This window comes from Falco rusticolus, chromosome 4, assembly GCF_015220075.1.
Source record: "Falco rusticolus isolate bFalRus1 chromosome 4, bFalRus1.pri, whole genome shotgun sequence".
Taxonomy (NCBI): domain Eukaryota; kingdom Metazoa; phylum Chordata; class Aves; order Falconiformes; family Falconidae; genus Falco; species Falco rusticolus.
In genome coordinates, this window is record NC_051190.1 from 41,847,729 (window position 1) to 41,864,070 (window position 16,342).

The 16,342-nt window shown below is 38.1% G+C and overlaps 1 protein-coding gene across 2 annotated transcripts in view; it reads right to left on the minus strand.

Annotated features, from left to right (window-relative positions):
- USP7 (ubiquitin specific peptidase 7) overlaps positions 1-16,342 on the minus strand; it is a 75,675-nt gene that overhangs the window by 23,906 nt on the left and 35,427 nt on the right. For both annotated transcript variants that reach the window (XM_037382489.1, XM_037382490.1), the window contains 6 exons: positions 12,360-12,558; positions 10,769-10,907; positions 9,965-10,053; positions 9,149-9,257; positions 3,054-3,184; positions 67-121 (listed from right to left, as the gene is read on the minus strand). In XM_037382489.1, coding sequence (XP_037238386.1) covers positions 67-121; positions 3,054-3,184; positions 9,149-9,257; positions 9,965-10,053; positions 10,769-10,907; positions 12,360-12,558 — 722 coding nt within the window. The remainder of the gene's footprint in view (positions 1-66; positions 122-3,053; positions 3,185-9,148; positions 9,258-9,964; positions 10,054-10,768; positions 10,908-12,359; positions 12,559-16,342) is intronic.

The following is a 16,342-nucleotide window of genomic DNA, read 5'->3' on the forward strand; positions in this document are numbered from 1 at the left end:
ATATTTACACCACATCAAGAGACGACATTATGCATCAGAGATCAGTAAAAAATAGTAAATACATACCACTCGACACAATTCCTGGACATCATGTTGCATGAAGCTGTCTAAAGTTTCCCACCTTTAAATGCAAATTAATATAAAAATCACTGTCGTATGAAGAAAACTTACAGCTTAAAAGACATTTTTGTGATTTCTTTGCAGATCAAGAATTTAATACCTAACAAGATGTAAAGACTTGAGATTTAGTACTGGCTGATGCACAGGTTTTTTCAGTTCTGTAGCATTTACTTAGCAGGAAGAAGGGACAGTGAACTTGTGGGACATCTTGGCAGCCGTTCTGTGCCCACCTGCCTTCTCTCTTTGTGGATCTGGGTGTGGGGACTGGGAAGGCAGCCGGAGAGGCCAGGGCCAGGCTGTGGCTAGCAGACGAAATCTTCCAGTCTACAACCTAGTCTCAGTTCATGTCAAAAAAAAAAAAAAACCACAAAAAAACCCCAACAAAAACAAAAACACAAAACCACCAAACCCCATCCCCCTATAAAAAGCTCTTAAGAAAAAAGCCCTGGGAGCAATTCAGTGCTGTCAGAATCGTTTCCGCAGTATGCTTCTAGCTGCCTCTTCTGAGGGCCCTTCAGGTGCAGTCAAGTAGCGATCGGGGATTTCAGCACATGAAAGGAAGTAAATGGATTTATAGGAAATACTGGCTCCTTTGTGCTCATCTAAATAGTTAATCCTGGACACACAGAAACTCCAAGGATCCATCCAGCTTCCTGAACTGCCCATGTATAAACACACTCATGTGAAGGAGGGGTGAGAGCAAGTCTCTAAATGCCTCGTGCCAATGTGGCACACTGCAACAAGGGTGTTCAGCACTACTGCCTTCAATAAAAAAAGCAGCATAAAGTGCTTTTAGTTTTGGCATGAACTACTTCCTTCTATGAACTCTACCTTAAACTCAAGAATGCTTTTTAAGTCTCTGACAACTCTTTTTCTAACAGCCATCTCTCGCAGCTGTATGAAATAAGCTGCATTTACTGTAGGCTGTAGCTTCAGCATGAGGTTCAACCCTGGCCCTTGAAGCCACAAGGGGTGATCAGAAGCAATGACAACCTTATCTTCTCCTCCCACTCCTCTCAGGGACTCACTGCCACTGTCACACGGGCAGCATACTACTCCCAACAGTGTGCCAAAACAACTGGGGGGGGGGGGGGGGGGGGGGTCCCACACTTAAACAAGCTGCACGAAGTGACCTGTTGGATAATTAAGAATGCAAAGTAACCTCCTGACTCCCTAGGCTTTAAACACTAGCCAGCTTAAAGGACAAAATCAAGGAAAAAGGTTACATACTAATATTAAGATAAAAAAGGGCTCCCTAACAGTAGCATCACTTTACACTGAAAGAAGCCAAACTTCGAAACTCACAATACCCAGTAAAAAGCTACACTCTACACAGCATCTAAGCAGGTCTCACAGGGTCAGAAACCCCCCTCTAATTTTGGAAGGGGGGGCGAGGAATCTTCAAACACATTCAAAAATTCCTTCCCAAGAACGAAGGCAGGCATGAACACATTCTTAAAACCTTGCTCTCGGACACAAAATTAAGCATCTGCGACACCCTCGGGAAAGGTCTCTCCATGCTACGAAAGATGACACAGCTGGGATCTTAACTCAGGATGAAATATTTATGGTATCAGCAAGTCTTTCCAGTGTGACAGGATAGCAGGAGCACTGATAAACTAAATATACAGCGTGCTAGTAGAAAGAGGGTATGACCAGATAAACATACAACACTGAGGTTACCGATTTCATTTTAAAATTCCCCAAAAGGTTACAAAGACCAAGTTTACAAAGAGTCTTATCAGGACAGAGCACTACTAGAGGCTTTAGCAGAAGATGTGGGATGGACACTAGGACAGCTATGTGAAAAAGATGATACAAACTTCTTAATCTGTTTTTAAATTAAAAAATGCCTTGCCAATATTACTACATAAGACTAGTTTATAAATACTTTGTCACACTGTAATGCAAAACAAAATGTTTTAGGACAGTTTTTGCTAAAATCTTTCTCCATGCTTTCAGGACATGCAAAAAGGAGGCTTGTAAAGGTGAAGCTAACCTTAATCTTCTGTCCTAACTTGTGCGCAACCGAAATATCAAGCTAGTAAAAAAACCCAAAGAAACAAAAAACCCAAACCAAACAAACAATCCCCCCAAAAAACATCAACACCCTAAATTGAGCTATATTGTATAATTCCATGTCTAGATATTCCCAATTTAAAGTTACACCTTGAAACACCATCTCACAAGAAGTACCACCAGACTGGAAAAAAACCCAAGCAGTGAACTGGATACCGGGCAAAAATGAAAATAAAAAGCAAGCCTTTTTGTAGATGTTTTATGGAGGAAAAGATGGTGCTAGAATGAGGAAGATGCAAATTATTACTTTACGTATGTGCTCCAACACCTTTAACGCATGCAACAGATAACTCCTCTTAAGCTTTAAATCATGAAACAGCATACAGCATTAAATGCTTCTAAATTCTGCATAGGCAAAAATACATGCATCTTTGATATGCCATGAGAAAATGTTGTTAAGTCATCAATGCAGAACTAACAATATGGAAATGCCAATTACTGCTATTCCTCTACATTTAAAACAGATTTAAATTTTTAAAAATACATTAACAATACATGAACTGCAATGTTTCAACAACATATTTTGTCCTGAATTTTACTTAAGTGAAATACATCACACAACTTTCAGGTAACAAGTAAATTATATACTGCTACTAACAGCTGTGCTTGACTGCATACCACTTCCCACCCAACCCCCACCCCCCAAAAAATCTGACTTAAGGATCAGCCATCTTTAGTACTGACAACAAATAAAAATCTGTCCAAGTAAACTAAGAAAATTTAGCAATTAACATAATGCTGTATTAACACTTCTCTGCACCTCTCCAAAGAAAGCCTGACTTAAATAAAACTTTTTTAAAAGCTTTACGGAACTTGTAACAGCCTGATAAATAGTCCAAATTTCTGAAACTTACCCAAAAGATTTTGTTAACTTCTTAGTTCCAACTGGTTTGTCACTATGTTGCAGCTCATAAAACACTCTTTGCAATGCTAAAGGAACACTTTTGGATGAATCATCTCCTTCTGTGGGCATCATGTAAACAGCCTAGAAAGGCATTTAGTTCAATTAGTATCTAAGGAAAAGTTTATTGCTCATATTGTTTAATGCATTCTTTCCTCTTCAGTGACTTCCTTCATATAATTCCATTTAATCATCATTCCAAAAGAGTCTGAAGAAAAAAAAAGATCTCATACTGTACTGTAAAAACATTAATTGTCTGGAACGACTCTTTAGCACAGTGGTTAGAAAGATGTGAACAGATTCAGTTCATGGTTATTTTATCTAAACAGTTCCCTTATTCCACCTTAGAAAAGTAAACACATTATTAAAGCACTCAACACCTTCGAACAACATATCACACCTGGCATGTCTAGACAATCGTCACAGTAGGACCTGATACACTGATCAATACCATAGGCTTTTGAAAATAACTTCAGGTTTGTGCTGTAGCTTGGCTATCTGTGAATATTGCCACCTACAGTGGAGGAAAAAACCAAACCACCACCACATGAAGCCATAAAGGGCAACAAGTGCAAGAAAACAGAAACTGTCCACACGGAGGACAAGGATGTCAGAGGAAGCCGAGATTCCCCAATACATTCATTCCTACCTAACATCATTGCTCTCCAGCAAATAAACAGCTTACAATTCAATTCACCGATTATACTCATCTGGGAAGGATTGAGAACAAAGAAATTACACAAATAGACCAAACAGGGATTAGGAGAGTGCAATAGGCACTGAAATGAGATTCACTTCTTTAAAAGTGTACACCAATATATCTAGGGAAAAGCAACAGCCAAGTAAAGGTATTTACAGGGAGATGCTCATTTAGAAAGCATAAACATAAAAAGGAAAAAGACAACTCCAGAAGGAGATTAGGTAACAACACGTGAAAAACTGAAGACTCCAATATTAAGTAGCATATGAAAAAACCTGTTAAGAAACAGAAAAATTGCCACCTGAATTTTTGCCTGTAAAACAACAGGGGATGATACATTTCTGCAAGTGAAGCACTGAACTGGATCTCAGTAGTTCTCACTCAGTTTCTGCATCAGCCTAGACCTCAGAGGTGTCCAGCACCTCTAACTTAGCCTGTACTACAGTTCCCTCCATACAGGACAAGGTTAGTACTTCCAGTACTTAGCTGAATTCTTGGGGAAACATATTTATTGCTACCTGAAAGCTCAGTCCAGATATGATGGGAACCAGTTGAGACAGACATTAGATAAAGACACAGCTGATAGAAAAAGAACACAAGGGAATGACAAAAAAGAAAGGAAGGGGGGGAAAAAAGGCAAAAAAAAAAGTTGTTAAGTTGGCAGGCCAGTTTCCTATTCCAATTCTGAATAGCCACAATATTTTTCAAATGTACAGCAACATAAATACTTTGAAGAATAATACAATAAGCAACTATCTGCAGAATAGCTACAGTAATAAGATGAAATAAAAGAAAATTTGTTACTGAAATATCAATCGGTTTCATAAAGGAAGCAAATCCCTTACATTCAGACAGAAAAATACTAGTTACGTATGCAACTGTAAAGCAATATGACAGTTCACATAACTATCTTTTAGATTTTAAATTTAATTTCCCAAATTTAACAATAAAAAGAGATAATCTAAAGCAGAATCGTGACTGAACACTAGTAACCTCCAAATGTTATGTTGCTACTTAGTTCCAAGCTACATCGTTATACAGTAGTACTTTTGCATATAAAAAGGAAAACGCGGCCACAAATTAGCTGGAATTTATCATCAACTTTTTGTTGAACAACAGCCACAGAACTCTTATTTCATTGGGGTAATTTTAAAAACAACAGTCCAGCCTCACCCTAACGGTAACAAAAACTTGGCTTTAATTTCAAAATTTGCTTAAACTGCTTTTTTTCAATTTCATAAATAGAAGAAAATGGCATCTTCAATTTTATCATCAGCAACAAGTTTTAACTTTTGAAACTCAATAATTGTTCATGCCATTGTTTTTGCCAATCCAGCAGGGTAACTACCTGGCTAGCCTGGAAAAATTAAGAAAACAAAATATAGCATTTTCTCCTGTAGTTGCATCAGCAGCTTTTCTAATGAGCTAAGCATTGCTTTAGGAGTTTAGCATTTATAGTGATTTAGCCTGAAGAGAACTCTGTAGGTTCTGAGCTCTGCTCCTGCTCACAAAGGTACCAAGTTCCATGCTGGGTCCAGTTGCTCAGGGTCATGTCCAGCTGGCTTCTGAGCATGTTCAGGAATGGAGCCCACAACTTCCCCACACATCCTATTGTAAAGCTGGACCACCCTGATTATGAGAATTCATTTCCCAAGATCGGAACATACAATTTCAAAACAATTCTAATAAGCTGACAAATCTATTTTCAATTGCTTCTCTATTTTTATTATCCAAATGCAGAGTTACAGTTAACCATGCTGATCTGGGCAAACTCCAAATCAAATATGAATAGCTAAAAATATATCTTTGGTTGTACAAGCCAAAGTTATTTTTTGCTTTAAGATATGAACAGTATAGGATCACAGAATGGTTTGGGTTGGAAGAGACCTTAAAGATCCCCTAGTCCCAAATCCCCTGCCATGGACAGGGAGACCTCCCACTAGAGCACGATGCTCAAAATATCAAAACAAGCCAGCATCTCGCAGAGTAAACTTAACCTCTCCCTGGTTTATGAACCCTTTTAAAAGCTGGTCTTCACTGGCTAAAGGTAGAAACAGGCAACGATTGAATGACCATGCCTCAGATCCTCCAAATCTCTCAGCCACTATTAATTGTTTTTGACATCTTATGCTTTTTAAAAACCAAATATATAGTAAAGTACTTGCTATTTGTTTAAACAAATAAGATACAAAGATAATTAAAAAATACAAATATACACAGTGCTGACACTTTCACAAAATAAATACTGAAATGCTAAATGTTCTTCGTAACAAACCAAGATGATACTATAGCAGGTCAACCTAGTCAACCTAGTGGTTGACTCTTCCATCAAAAAAGTATAAATTGAGCTCAAAATACTGAAATAATCACAATCAGATCCTTTGCATTTAGTTCCTATTTGGTTTCCTCATACACCATCTGAACAATTAATTCTTTTCCTGTATCTCTCAAGTAATATTAAAATAATCATTTACAATTTATTTATAATTACTACATTCCAGCTGCCATTGAATAAAAACACCAGTTTTGTTTCTTCTGGAATTCTAAATGTGTTCCTACAAACTAAACATTTCACACATAGTCATTCTTTGGTTCTTCATTCTTTTTACGTATCCAAGTATTATCAAAACCCGTTTCTCAAAGCTTACGTGTTTCTCTAAGCTAAAACAAATCACTTTTCAAATACAATCCTCTACAAACCTGTATCTTTATGCCCTACCATTCCAAACTCTGAAAGCTGGACCTCAGGATCAAGGAGTGAGGATATATTTTTTTTTGATCCATTTGGAAAAAGCAGAATCTCTAATTTAACACTTGAGAAATTCCCTCAGGAAACAAACACAGAAGAGTGATAGGGACATGTATAGGCAATGGCTATAAGCAAAAGACAAAGAGATATGAGAAAAAAAATCAAGATATTTACATCATAAAAGAATGCTACAGATAAGCCTGAACACACTGCTGAAAGTAAGAAGGAAAGAAAATACTGTGTATGAAATTCCAAGGTAAGGTAAAATACATTGGATAACACGAGGAGAGCCAGATCGAAATGTACTGGACCAGTATTTCTGGTTTTAGTATAGTTCTATACACATTCTGCAATGTTGTCATGAATTGTGGGGAATTTTTCAAGGGAGGTGACGAAAGTTTCAAGATGGGCTGCGTGCAGACACAAGTACTGCCTGGCTGGCAGCGCTAATGACCATGTAACATGGTCCAAGGTCAAACCTGGACCCCATTTGGGAAGCTACTGTCCCTTGCCTGGGCGGACTATATTTAAGCATGCATTTAGCAGTCACAGACAAATAAAGACATGCTCTGAAGAGAAAGTTCCTTTGCTTTATTCCCTACCGCTGAAGCCACCTGGGCTGCTAATAAACGGAGGTCTCATTTCAAATACCCAAGAACCTCCCATCTGTCATCTGGAAACAGAGCTGAGAATGATGGACCTCTCCATCAGTCCTCACGCTCACCAGAGTCTGACTTTCCATAGCTATGTGCTTGCCTTTGCTGTTGTTCCTGGCTTTCCCAGCTCTACTCCCAACAGCAACTTCCCTGTTAACAAAGCTCTGAACAACAAAAGAAATCATTCTTTCTTCTAAGGAAGGAGGACTAACAGAAAGAATGGTGATGAGCAAATTGAGAATACTACATATTTCATTTTCGTAGGTTTTAAGAGGAACATGTTTGCTGAAAGTGAAAACAAAAACGTTGTTGAAATTCATACTTTCAGACCAGAAAACTACCAATTCATCCCTATCCGTAATAATGGCAAATGAGTATTAAAACTGTTTAAAACTACTGCTGTAGTCAGTTGTGTTTGTAGGGCTCTGAAAACCTGAAGAATGAGCAAAGAATTAGGCATTTCAGCTGACGTCCAGTAACATTTCTATAAAGGAAGCTGCAGTTACCAGCTTGTAAATCAAGCTTCCCCATATGGTCACTATCCAGATAATAACACTCCCTAAAAGCCAATATTTATTTGGGGGCTGGGGGAGAAATGCAGGGGAATGCCTGAAAAGATTCGTTCAGTTGAAACAAATCTGTATCACAAAAAGAATTTCTTCTTCACAGAAGAAGATTACTTCATGGTACATATTGATTTACTGACTACAAGACAGTCTTGAAAGGAACTACTCAATTGGATTAGATGGAGCTATTATAAAAACGCATTTTTCTTTCAAGAGCAAAGTGAAGTTTGTCCAGAAAGATAAAGTGCAGCAACATTATGAGTGCTGAGCAAAACGGCATTATAACAAATCATAAACTGAATAAGTAATTTATACCTCTTGCAAAAAAGAAACAGGTGCATCATGGAAAACAAGTCAAGTATTTATTTCTTGTATGTGGCACTGCTACAGTCTGCTGGAGTTTGATGTGTTACTTTCTGCAGTGCTTCAGAGTAAGCAGCATGTTGCAAAAGAGAAAAAAAAAGAAATCCCAACTGGGACACTTAAGAGGCCACAGAGATAGAAATACTGGTAAGATGGTGGAAAAACTAAGACAGTGGAAAGCAGCTACATTAAAAAGAGATGTTTTGTAGAAAAGAAAGCTTAATGGAAATGTAACAACTAGCATACAAAAGCGAAAGCATAAGTCAGAACAGTACATTTTCACTAGGAGACACACAATAAGGACAGGAATGCATGAAAGGATGAATTAGAATCAAAGGACACGCCAATAAACTAAACAGTGCTAAGTTACAATTTTTCCCAAGTATATCCCCCCCTTCCAGATAGCCACCTCCAATATCAAGTCATCGTTTCTGTTTTATCCTATCATTAAGGCGACTGCACTCTTTTAAAATGGTATCTAAATGGATCTAGCGTTTTTCATCCTGGGTTTGGATGAGGTATTTATTAAGCTGATACTTAAAGCAGTTCTTCCTTCCATCAAAGAAATAACATCTACAGTAAATAAAAAACATGAATGAAGCAAATATAAGATTGTTTAAACTACTGAAATTATAATGCTTTCCATCACTACAAAGATGCTAATCATAATAACAGCAGCAATTCACCTGTGTAATAAAAGTTAAAAGATGGAACAAATGAATTACAAAGGTCATACAAGTTTATCCTTTTACAGTCTAAGAAACACCCTTTACGCTTAGGTCTTCAGCAGGTACTCTGCTTTCACAAAAACCCGAAAGCTTATGTTCAACAAGCCCTAAAAGGAAGCCTCCTGCACATAGCCTAAAGAAGGATGCACATCACCACGTAACTTACAACTTCTCTGAAAGGATGAAGGAAGCAAAACAAACACACAGCTCTGTTTTGAAGCATTTATAAATACAACACGTTGGATATTTCAAATAGCAATCTGATTTTATTTCCTATATTAATTACCTTTCGTAGCTGATTTGTGAAAAATAAAGTCTGTAACAAACTGTTCATGTAACAAGTTGCTCCCTGGTTCTTTAAGCCAACATATCCTGTGTGCTTCTTTGAATCCCACCTAGAAAACAGTTAGTTGTTAAAACCAAGATAGTTCTGTATTAAGTATAATAAAGAGTATTTATTTTAAGGCAGCGCTGCTGGTAGATATCAGCTACTCTTCAGTGTTACTTAAGGTTTAAATAAACTACACTTCACTACTGCCTGCCTGTAAGAACAGTCTTCGCAATTAAATGCTTTGTGATTCTGTTATGTTTTCATTTTGAAGATGTTCTATATGGCAGAAAAATTATGTATTATGAAAGTGCACTGGAAGCCAGGTCTGCACTTCTAAGGACAAGTCTGCACTTCATACAACTGCTTTGTTTACAAGTGACATGAAGTAGAATGACTCTGATAAGGCAGTTTTAAAACAACTGTAAACCAAGGCAAGCTACATAGGTTTCAGACACAGTCAGGCGGCTCTGCTATCAGCTGTAAGATCAGAAACGAGGTTAGGTTAGATTTGCAGAGGTGTTAAATCACTAATCAATTCATATAGAAATTAAAAGTTCCACAACATTATGCTGACTAATGCAAATGGAAATTTAACCTATACAAAAATCTGACTAATGAAAAATACCGCCACCTCAGAATCCATCAATTAAAAGTGACAAAGTGAGAATGTCTAATGAGAGCTACAAATGTTAACACAAAATACTTTGACAATCTCAGTCAACATTAAAATTATTAATTCGAATTATTTTTTTTTTTAAAACAGATACTTACGCCACTCCATGTGGAGCATCTGCTTGAACATAGACTTCAAAAGTAACTTTGTCCTCTTCTATAAAGCCTTTTTCAGGATCAGTAACTTCCTGTACAACAGGAATGACATGAACATGAAAACTGGAGCTTGCAACAAGAAGCATCCAGTTAGGCATCACTTTCTTATTTCCAAGTTAGAGAGAGCTCCAGCTGAGCTATCAGTAATAATTAAACTGAAGAACACCAACAAAGCTGTTTTTCAGCCTAATACACTTTATTTTTTTTCCTCATGTCTCAATACAGGAAACTTGTTCTTGGCTTTTAAGATTTTGCAGTACTAATTCAATTTTTGGTGGATAGTAAGAGTCGGTAATGAAAGGCTCTGCTTCTTCTAGACAATATTTCAGACAGATGAAAAATTAAGGGCCCAACTTTTGAAAATACTTCAAAAGCTGTCTCAATTCAAAAGAAGCCTTAGTAGTATTATTAGTACATTAAATATCTCTACACATATACAAAGAACACATAGAAATGCAAGAAAATCTATTTCCTTCAGAATTACATTGACTATCACGCAGTGAAAACAATAAGCAAACATTCAGATATGCAGAAAATAATATGTGAATATCTGGATCACAATGCAAGTAAATGCAATCTACAATAATTAAGTACAGGACTTTATAAGAAATTGAAGAAGAATCTACAGCAATGACAGAAAAAACAGCTTGGAAAATAACCCTTTTCTATAGGTATCTCGCTATTCCAGAGTGCCAGTTCAAACCCGCTCCTCTTTAGTAACAGATTAATAAATGTCCAATTACTTACACTCCAGGCCATGAAGTTGGAAAAGCCCCAGTCATTTTCCTTATGAAAGAATAAGTGACTAATACGACGACTGAATGATTTTTCATCATCCTTGTAGTTTATTATCTTGAGAACTGCTTGTGCGTGACAAGACCATGATCTATAAATATAGAAGAAACATTCAAAATTCATTCAAAATGAAGGTTTTTATACTCATTAAAATAAATTTTTTGTTAGGGATTTTTGGTACATTACTTTCATGTAAAGGATCTTTTTTTTTTTTTTCCCCCTTATTAGGTGTTAATATTTGGTTAATTGCTATTGAGGGCATGAATCCTCAGGGCCTTCTGAAGCCACATTATGACTGTGAAGCTGGAATGGAGATTTTCTTAGGGCAACAGTGTTGTGAAGAAAGTACTGTCAAGCAATTACAGCTAACTTATTTAAGAAGCTAACCACTGCTCTCCGAGGCAAACTGTTTCTATCTACTTCAATGCAGATGGACAGGCAAACTCAAAAGGTAGCCTTGGTGGCTGGAGTGGCACCTCAGCCTTCGGCTAGAGAAAGGAGGCAGCAGTTCTACCCTCCCTCCCACAAGATAAACTCTCCAACCCTGGTTTTCTCAGCAGCACTTCTTTATGACCATTCATGTTCAGATTCATCCCACTTGTGCAAGACTATCAAACTGAGTATCAGTTCAGACAAGGTCTTGTCATTCCTCATGCAGGGTCATTGCTGCTTGCTTAGCTCCACCAGCTGCACCTTGGTTGATGCTTTTGAAGATCATGTTACCCTTTTTCTGAGACTACCTGCATGTGAATCACTTCTCCTGTGACTAGTTAACAAGCTTGCAACTTTCTTCTTTACCTTTGCACTAATCACTTGCCTTTTAGGTTACAAAAATAATGGAGAAGAGCAACTTCCTACAACTAGAAGTTGTGTGACATGTGGTGCAAGTGTGGAGTTACCCTACTGGAAAGGATACCTATGATGGGTCTGCACTCTAGTTGGATAAGGTGCAGTAATGCCCCAGAAATTTGTATTTATCTTTTTTAATTTCTGTATTGTTTACAGAAATGGTCAAAGACAGCCAATTTCCATTTGCACGCAGGACTCCAAGAGCATGTACATGTTGGTATCTCGCTTGATGAATGATGAATTCCACTTAAGCAGACGACTGCCTTGTACACCGCTTTGCCCCAGCTGGTAGCAGATACCTGCTCACATGCTTTACAGGGCAGGATTTTAGAGGGCAGAGTTAGAGAAGATCCAGCACTGCTTCCATTTGAAATAAATCCAAAACCTTTCCCATGCCAAGAAAAACATCAGTCGAAGACCTCCCCCCAGCAATCAAACAGAAATATAGATATCTAAATTCTACTACAAACTTGTAGCTACATAAGCTACTTTTAGCTTGTCCTAAGGAGAGGATTATTCTTATGCTTTGGGATTTAGAGAAGTGGTGGGGAAAGGGGGACTCAAACTCTTGCAAGATTTTTTTCCTCTTGCAGAAAAAGCTAGGTAAAATAATTTTTTTAGATGTTTGTACTTTGTGCGATACAGAATAACTAGTATCAAATAAGGACTTGTACAATAATTAGAAGGGTCTTACGTGGAATCAGATTCAGCATTGCACTGAAGGAAGAATCCTACGCTTTTTTGGTGTGGTCTGTCTGGGTAGAGTCGTGGCATAACCATGATCTTCCATGGCAAATTCCGTACAAAGCAGGGAGGACTGAGAACTGACTCGCTCAATCTGTTGAAGCGTTCAACTGTAAACTGAAATGTTGCTTCTGACCGCCAACTTGTATCTGTAACACATACACACAAAATTATTTGAAAAACCTCATGTCCCTAACTCCAAAACATCATCTTCAAAAATCATGCAACGTGAGCATGTTTTATGTAGTGGGATACTGGAAGCAACAAAAAGAACCCCAAACCCTGAGAGGCACTGAACTCCTTAGCAACTGAAGTTTCAATTTTTTCAACTTTCAAAAACACTGCAACACCATCCAGGAAAACAGAGCACTGAAAGATGCATTCCTTTTGTACATTATTTTCTTTTTAGCAATAGAATTTGCTACCACTCAAGTTTCCTCTAAAGCAGCAGGTACAGCAAGACAGAGACATCAATTTACAGCATAAAACACAACCCACTCTAACTCCTCTTGTTGTGTAGTGTCTTCACAGCCCAGTTTAAGTCAGCTCCTTGCATGAACCAAGACGTGCAAAGATTTCAACAATCTTTTCAACTGTCCTATTGATACCAAGTCACCGTTCAGTTGTTTTCTGCTTGCAACAATATCTTTTCAAAACAGACGAACCCCACTGGTCAGATAGTGCGTTTTTTTTAAAATCTCATACCAGTTTGCTGAATAATAGCTCATGAGAAGGGTCTTGCATTTTTTGTGGTATGTGACAATTTTAAAGATTTTTAGTGATCTAAAACAAAGTTAAATGAGATACTTCTTGGGGTTTTTTTATAATAACTTATTTTGATACACACAATTAAACTAATTTTGCCTTCTTCCCACATACCCAGTTCTTCATATACCACAATCTGTTCTGCTTCTGTTGCACAAAGCTATATCAGGGTGCCGAAGACTGACAGCCTCAGGAAGGCACAAGGCTGGGCTCTCTCTATTGTGACATGCCTCATGTTGCATACAGGGAGGAAAAACCTGCAACTTATCCCAATAATTTTACAGGGTGGGGATGAAGTACAGAGCGCGAGCAAGACACTCCTCTCCTTTTCCATGGTTCCAGCTTAACACCTGTCTAACATGGACAGATTTGCTACTGGGTGTAAGGAGGTTCGAGGAGCACACAGGGCAGCACCCACGGTCAGACCGCTGTTCTCATAGCGCTCAGGGGCGATGCAGAACCAAAGCAGGTATGTCACATGTGCAGCGACAGCTGAAACCAAAAGCACTGGGGTACACCACCACCAAGCCAGAAACTGGATCATGAAATTATGTGACAAGGTGCACAGTATACAACAAATGTATTATTTGCATGTATACATGCAAAGCAGTCATTCACTCAGAAAGCTTTTAACGGCAGAGACAGTGTTGAATGTTTTTATTTGTTTTAGAAACAGGTGAGCCCTGATTGCTACCTTACTTAAAAAAATGAAACTCTCTGGTCTACAACACGCAACAGTGTAAAGATACAGAAAATTAACAAGTCTTGTCCACAACTGCCAGGGAGCTTTGACAGATTTCATTCTCCCTTGCAAAACAGCTTTCTTTTCAAGCAGTCGTCCTACTTCTGATCTTGATTTTGGCAACACAGTTGATCTTATTTGTGTATGGCCTGACAGGCCTAAGCATTCCCAATTATCTCTTGAAAGTAATAGTCCTACAGCAGTTACCAGCTTCCCCTCTCCTCTACAACTGCAATGACCTTCGTGTTACCCTGTGCTGTCAGCTTCCACGGTAATGGAAGAGTTCAAAGGATTTTTTTCTCCTCTTTTTCCCTACAGGTAAGTATAGCTAACCAGTAGTCTATAATGTAGGTAAAAACTGTTCCCTATTCATTTTAGTTACTCACTGCCTGTTGACAAAGTAGAGAGCTGGTCTTCTATGACTAAGAGTCAGACAGGTTGCAGCCAAAGGAGCTGTACGCTCTCAAAATTGATTTGCAGCCAGAATCAAAATAAATCCATAACACCGGTAACAATTTAATATCAGCCTTGCATCACGCGTATCTCAAAGCAGCTCCAGAGCGCCTCCCTACTCACCATCACAAACCGAGCCCGTGGGCTTAGTCTAAGCCTACAAAAAATGAGCCGACCACGTTTGCTTTCTGCTTCCTTTGATGCAGTTTCAGAGCACTTCAGTGAAAGGATGCAGCAGCGCTGCTACCATGTCAGCTAAAAAAGGCAGCCCACGCAGCATCTGCAGATGCTTCAGAGAAAGTTTCCCTGTATTTCTTGATTTCTTTTCAGGAAAGCCTGTGCATGAGAGCTCACCAGGGAAGGGTACTCTTCTCAGTAAAATATTTGAGCAATCACTAGTAACTATTCCATAAAAATGCAACCTCATAACAGAGGTCAACCCTAAAATAGAATTTTCTTTAAAAATGCAAAACACAACCCCTCAAAATAACAACCTTCCTTTCACTCCAGAAAGCCCATATTTTTAGTAAGTGTAATTGATCAAAACATGAATTATATTAAACAACGAAGTTTAAATAGCAAGTGCGATGAGTATTCTTCCAGAGCACAAAGAAATAATATCTTTTTTCACCATCACCAACATGTCCACTATTTTCCAATAAAAGACTGCAGTTGGCAGCCCAGTGATTTAGTAGTGACTTGCAGGTAAGACTTCTACAAATCCCTGAACTACAGATACATGATCCTGAGCACGATCCTGAACAGAAGATAGAAAGACCCCAGACCCAGCTGACAATGCCTGGTGAAATTACATACAATGACTTATGCTTGCTACATGGCAAAGATTTTTTCACTGGTAAGTTGAATGTCACATCTAGCACCTTGATACAGCAAAGATCCTTCAAATCAGAGATCCAAATACAGAACATGATCCATTTTAAGAACTGAAATACATATTTAAGTGTTTATACCTTTGGGAAAAGCAGATTTCTTTATTTTCTTAGTAAATGTTGCTACCTTTAAAGTACCCTGATGTTATTAAAATATTCTGAACCTGAATTATTAATGGAGAAACTGGCTGAATAGTCCATGAATATTTTAATAATGATCCAAATACAGCATGCAATACTAGTATATGGCTAAGACTGGTGCTTCTGAAAGCCTCCTAGCCTCTGCAGTTCTTCACAGAAATGAGACTTCAGTAGGTAATTGCAAAGCTGTGAGTTTATCTTTAGCTAGGGATCTTCTGTTTGAAATTTAACTTCTAGGAGAATTTGTTCTACGTGCCGTTTCAAATACTGATGAACTTGCAAATAAAATTTGATCAGAACCTTGGTTTTATTATTTTTTATTTGCAGAAGCTGCTACTCCAGCTCACAAAGCCTAATTCATTAAGTCATTCTCTGAATATTAAGTCATAGCCTATTCCTTCAGCTGGTTCTTTTTAATTGCTAAGGCATCATACAAAGCAATAACAGGTTCTAGTCAAACCACTTGAGAGAACACAGCCTTATCTTAAAGTCCTGTTGGTGGTCCACTGCTGCCCCCATAATGTGTTCTTCAAAATGCCTGTGGTTAGTTGCCTAGCAAAGGCGATGAGACCTGCACTTTTTTCCAATCTTATCAGTCATTGCTTTTTCTGCTAAACAAGAGGAACAAAATCACCTCAAAGGTTTCCCCAACTCAAAAATTCACCAGAAAGCTGGTTTCTATGATCCAGCTGGATGCATCAACCTTTTATCCTACTCTTCACCTCTTCTGCAGGAACACTAAACTCATTAAGATCTTCACTGAAGAGATACCTAAATTCTCTTCATGCATTCTTTATCAGTTCAGATTGATTCCACTCTCTATGAATAACAGCAAGGGAAAACAGAGCATGTGTATCAAAGAGACCAATGCCTCCTTCCATCTTTTCCTATCTTGTGAATCTCCAAGCTGTCCATTATACATGTACATCAAGCTGCAAACCA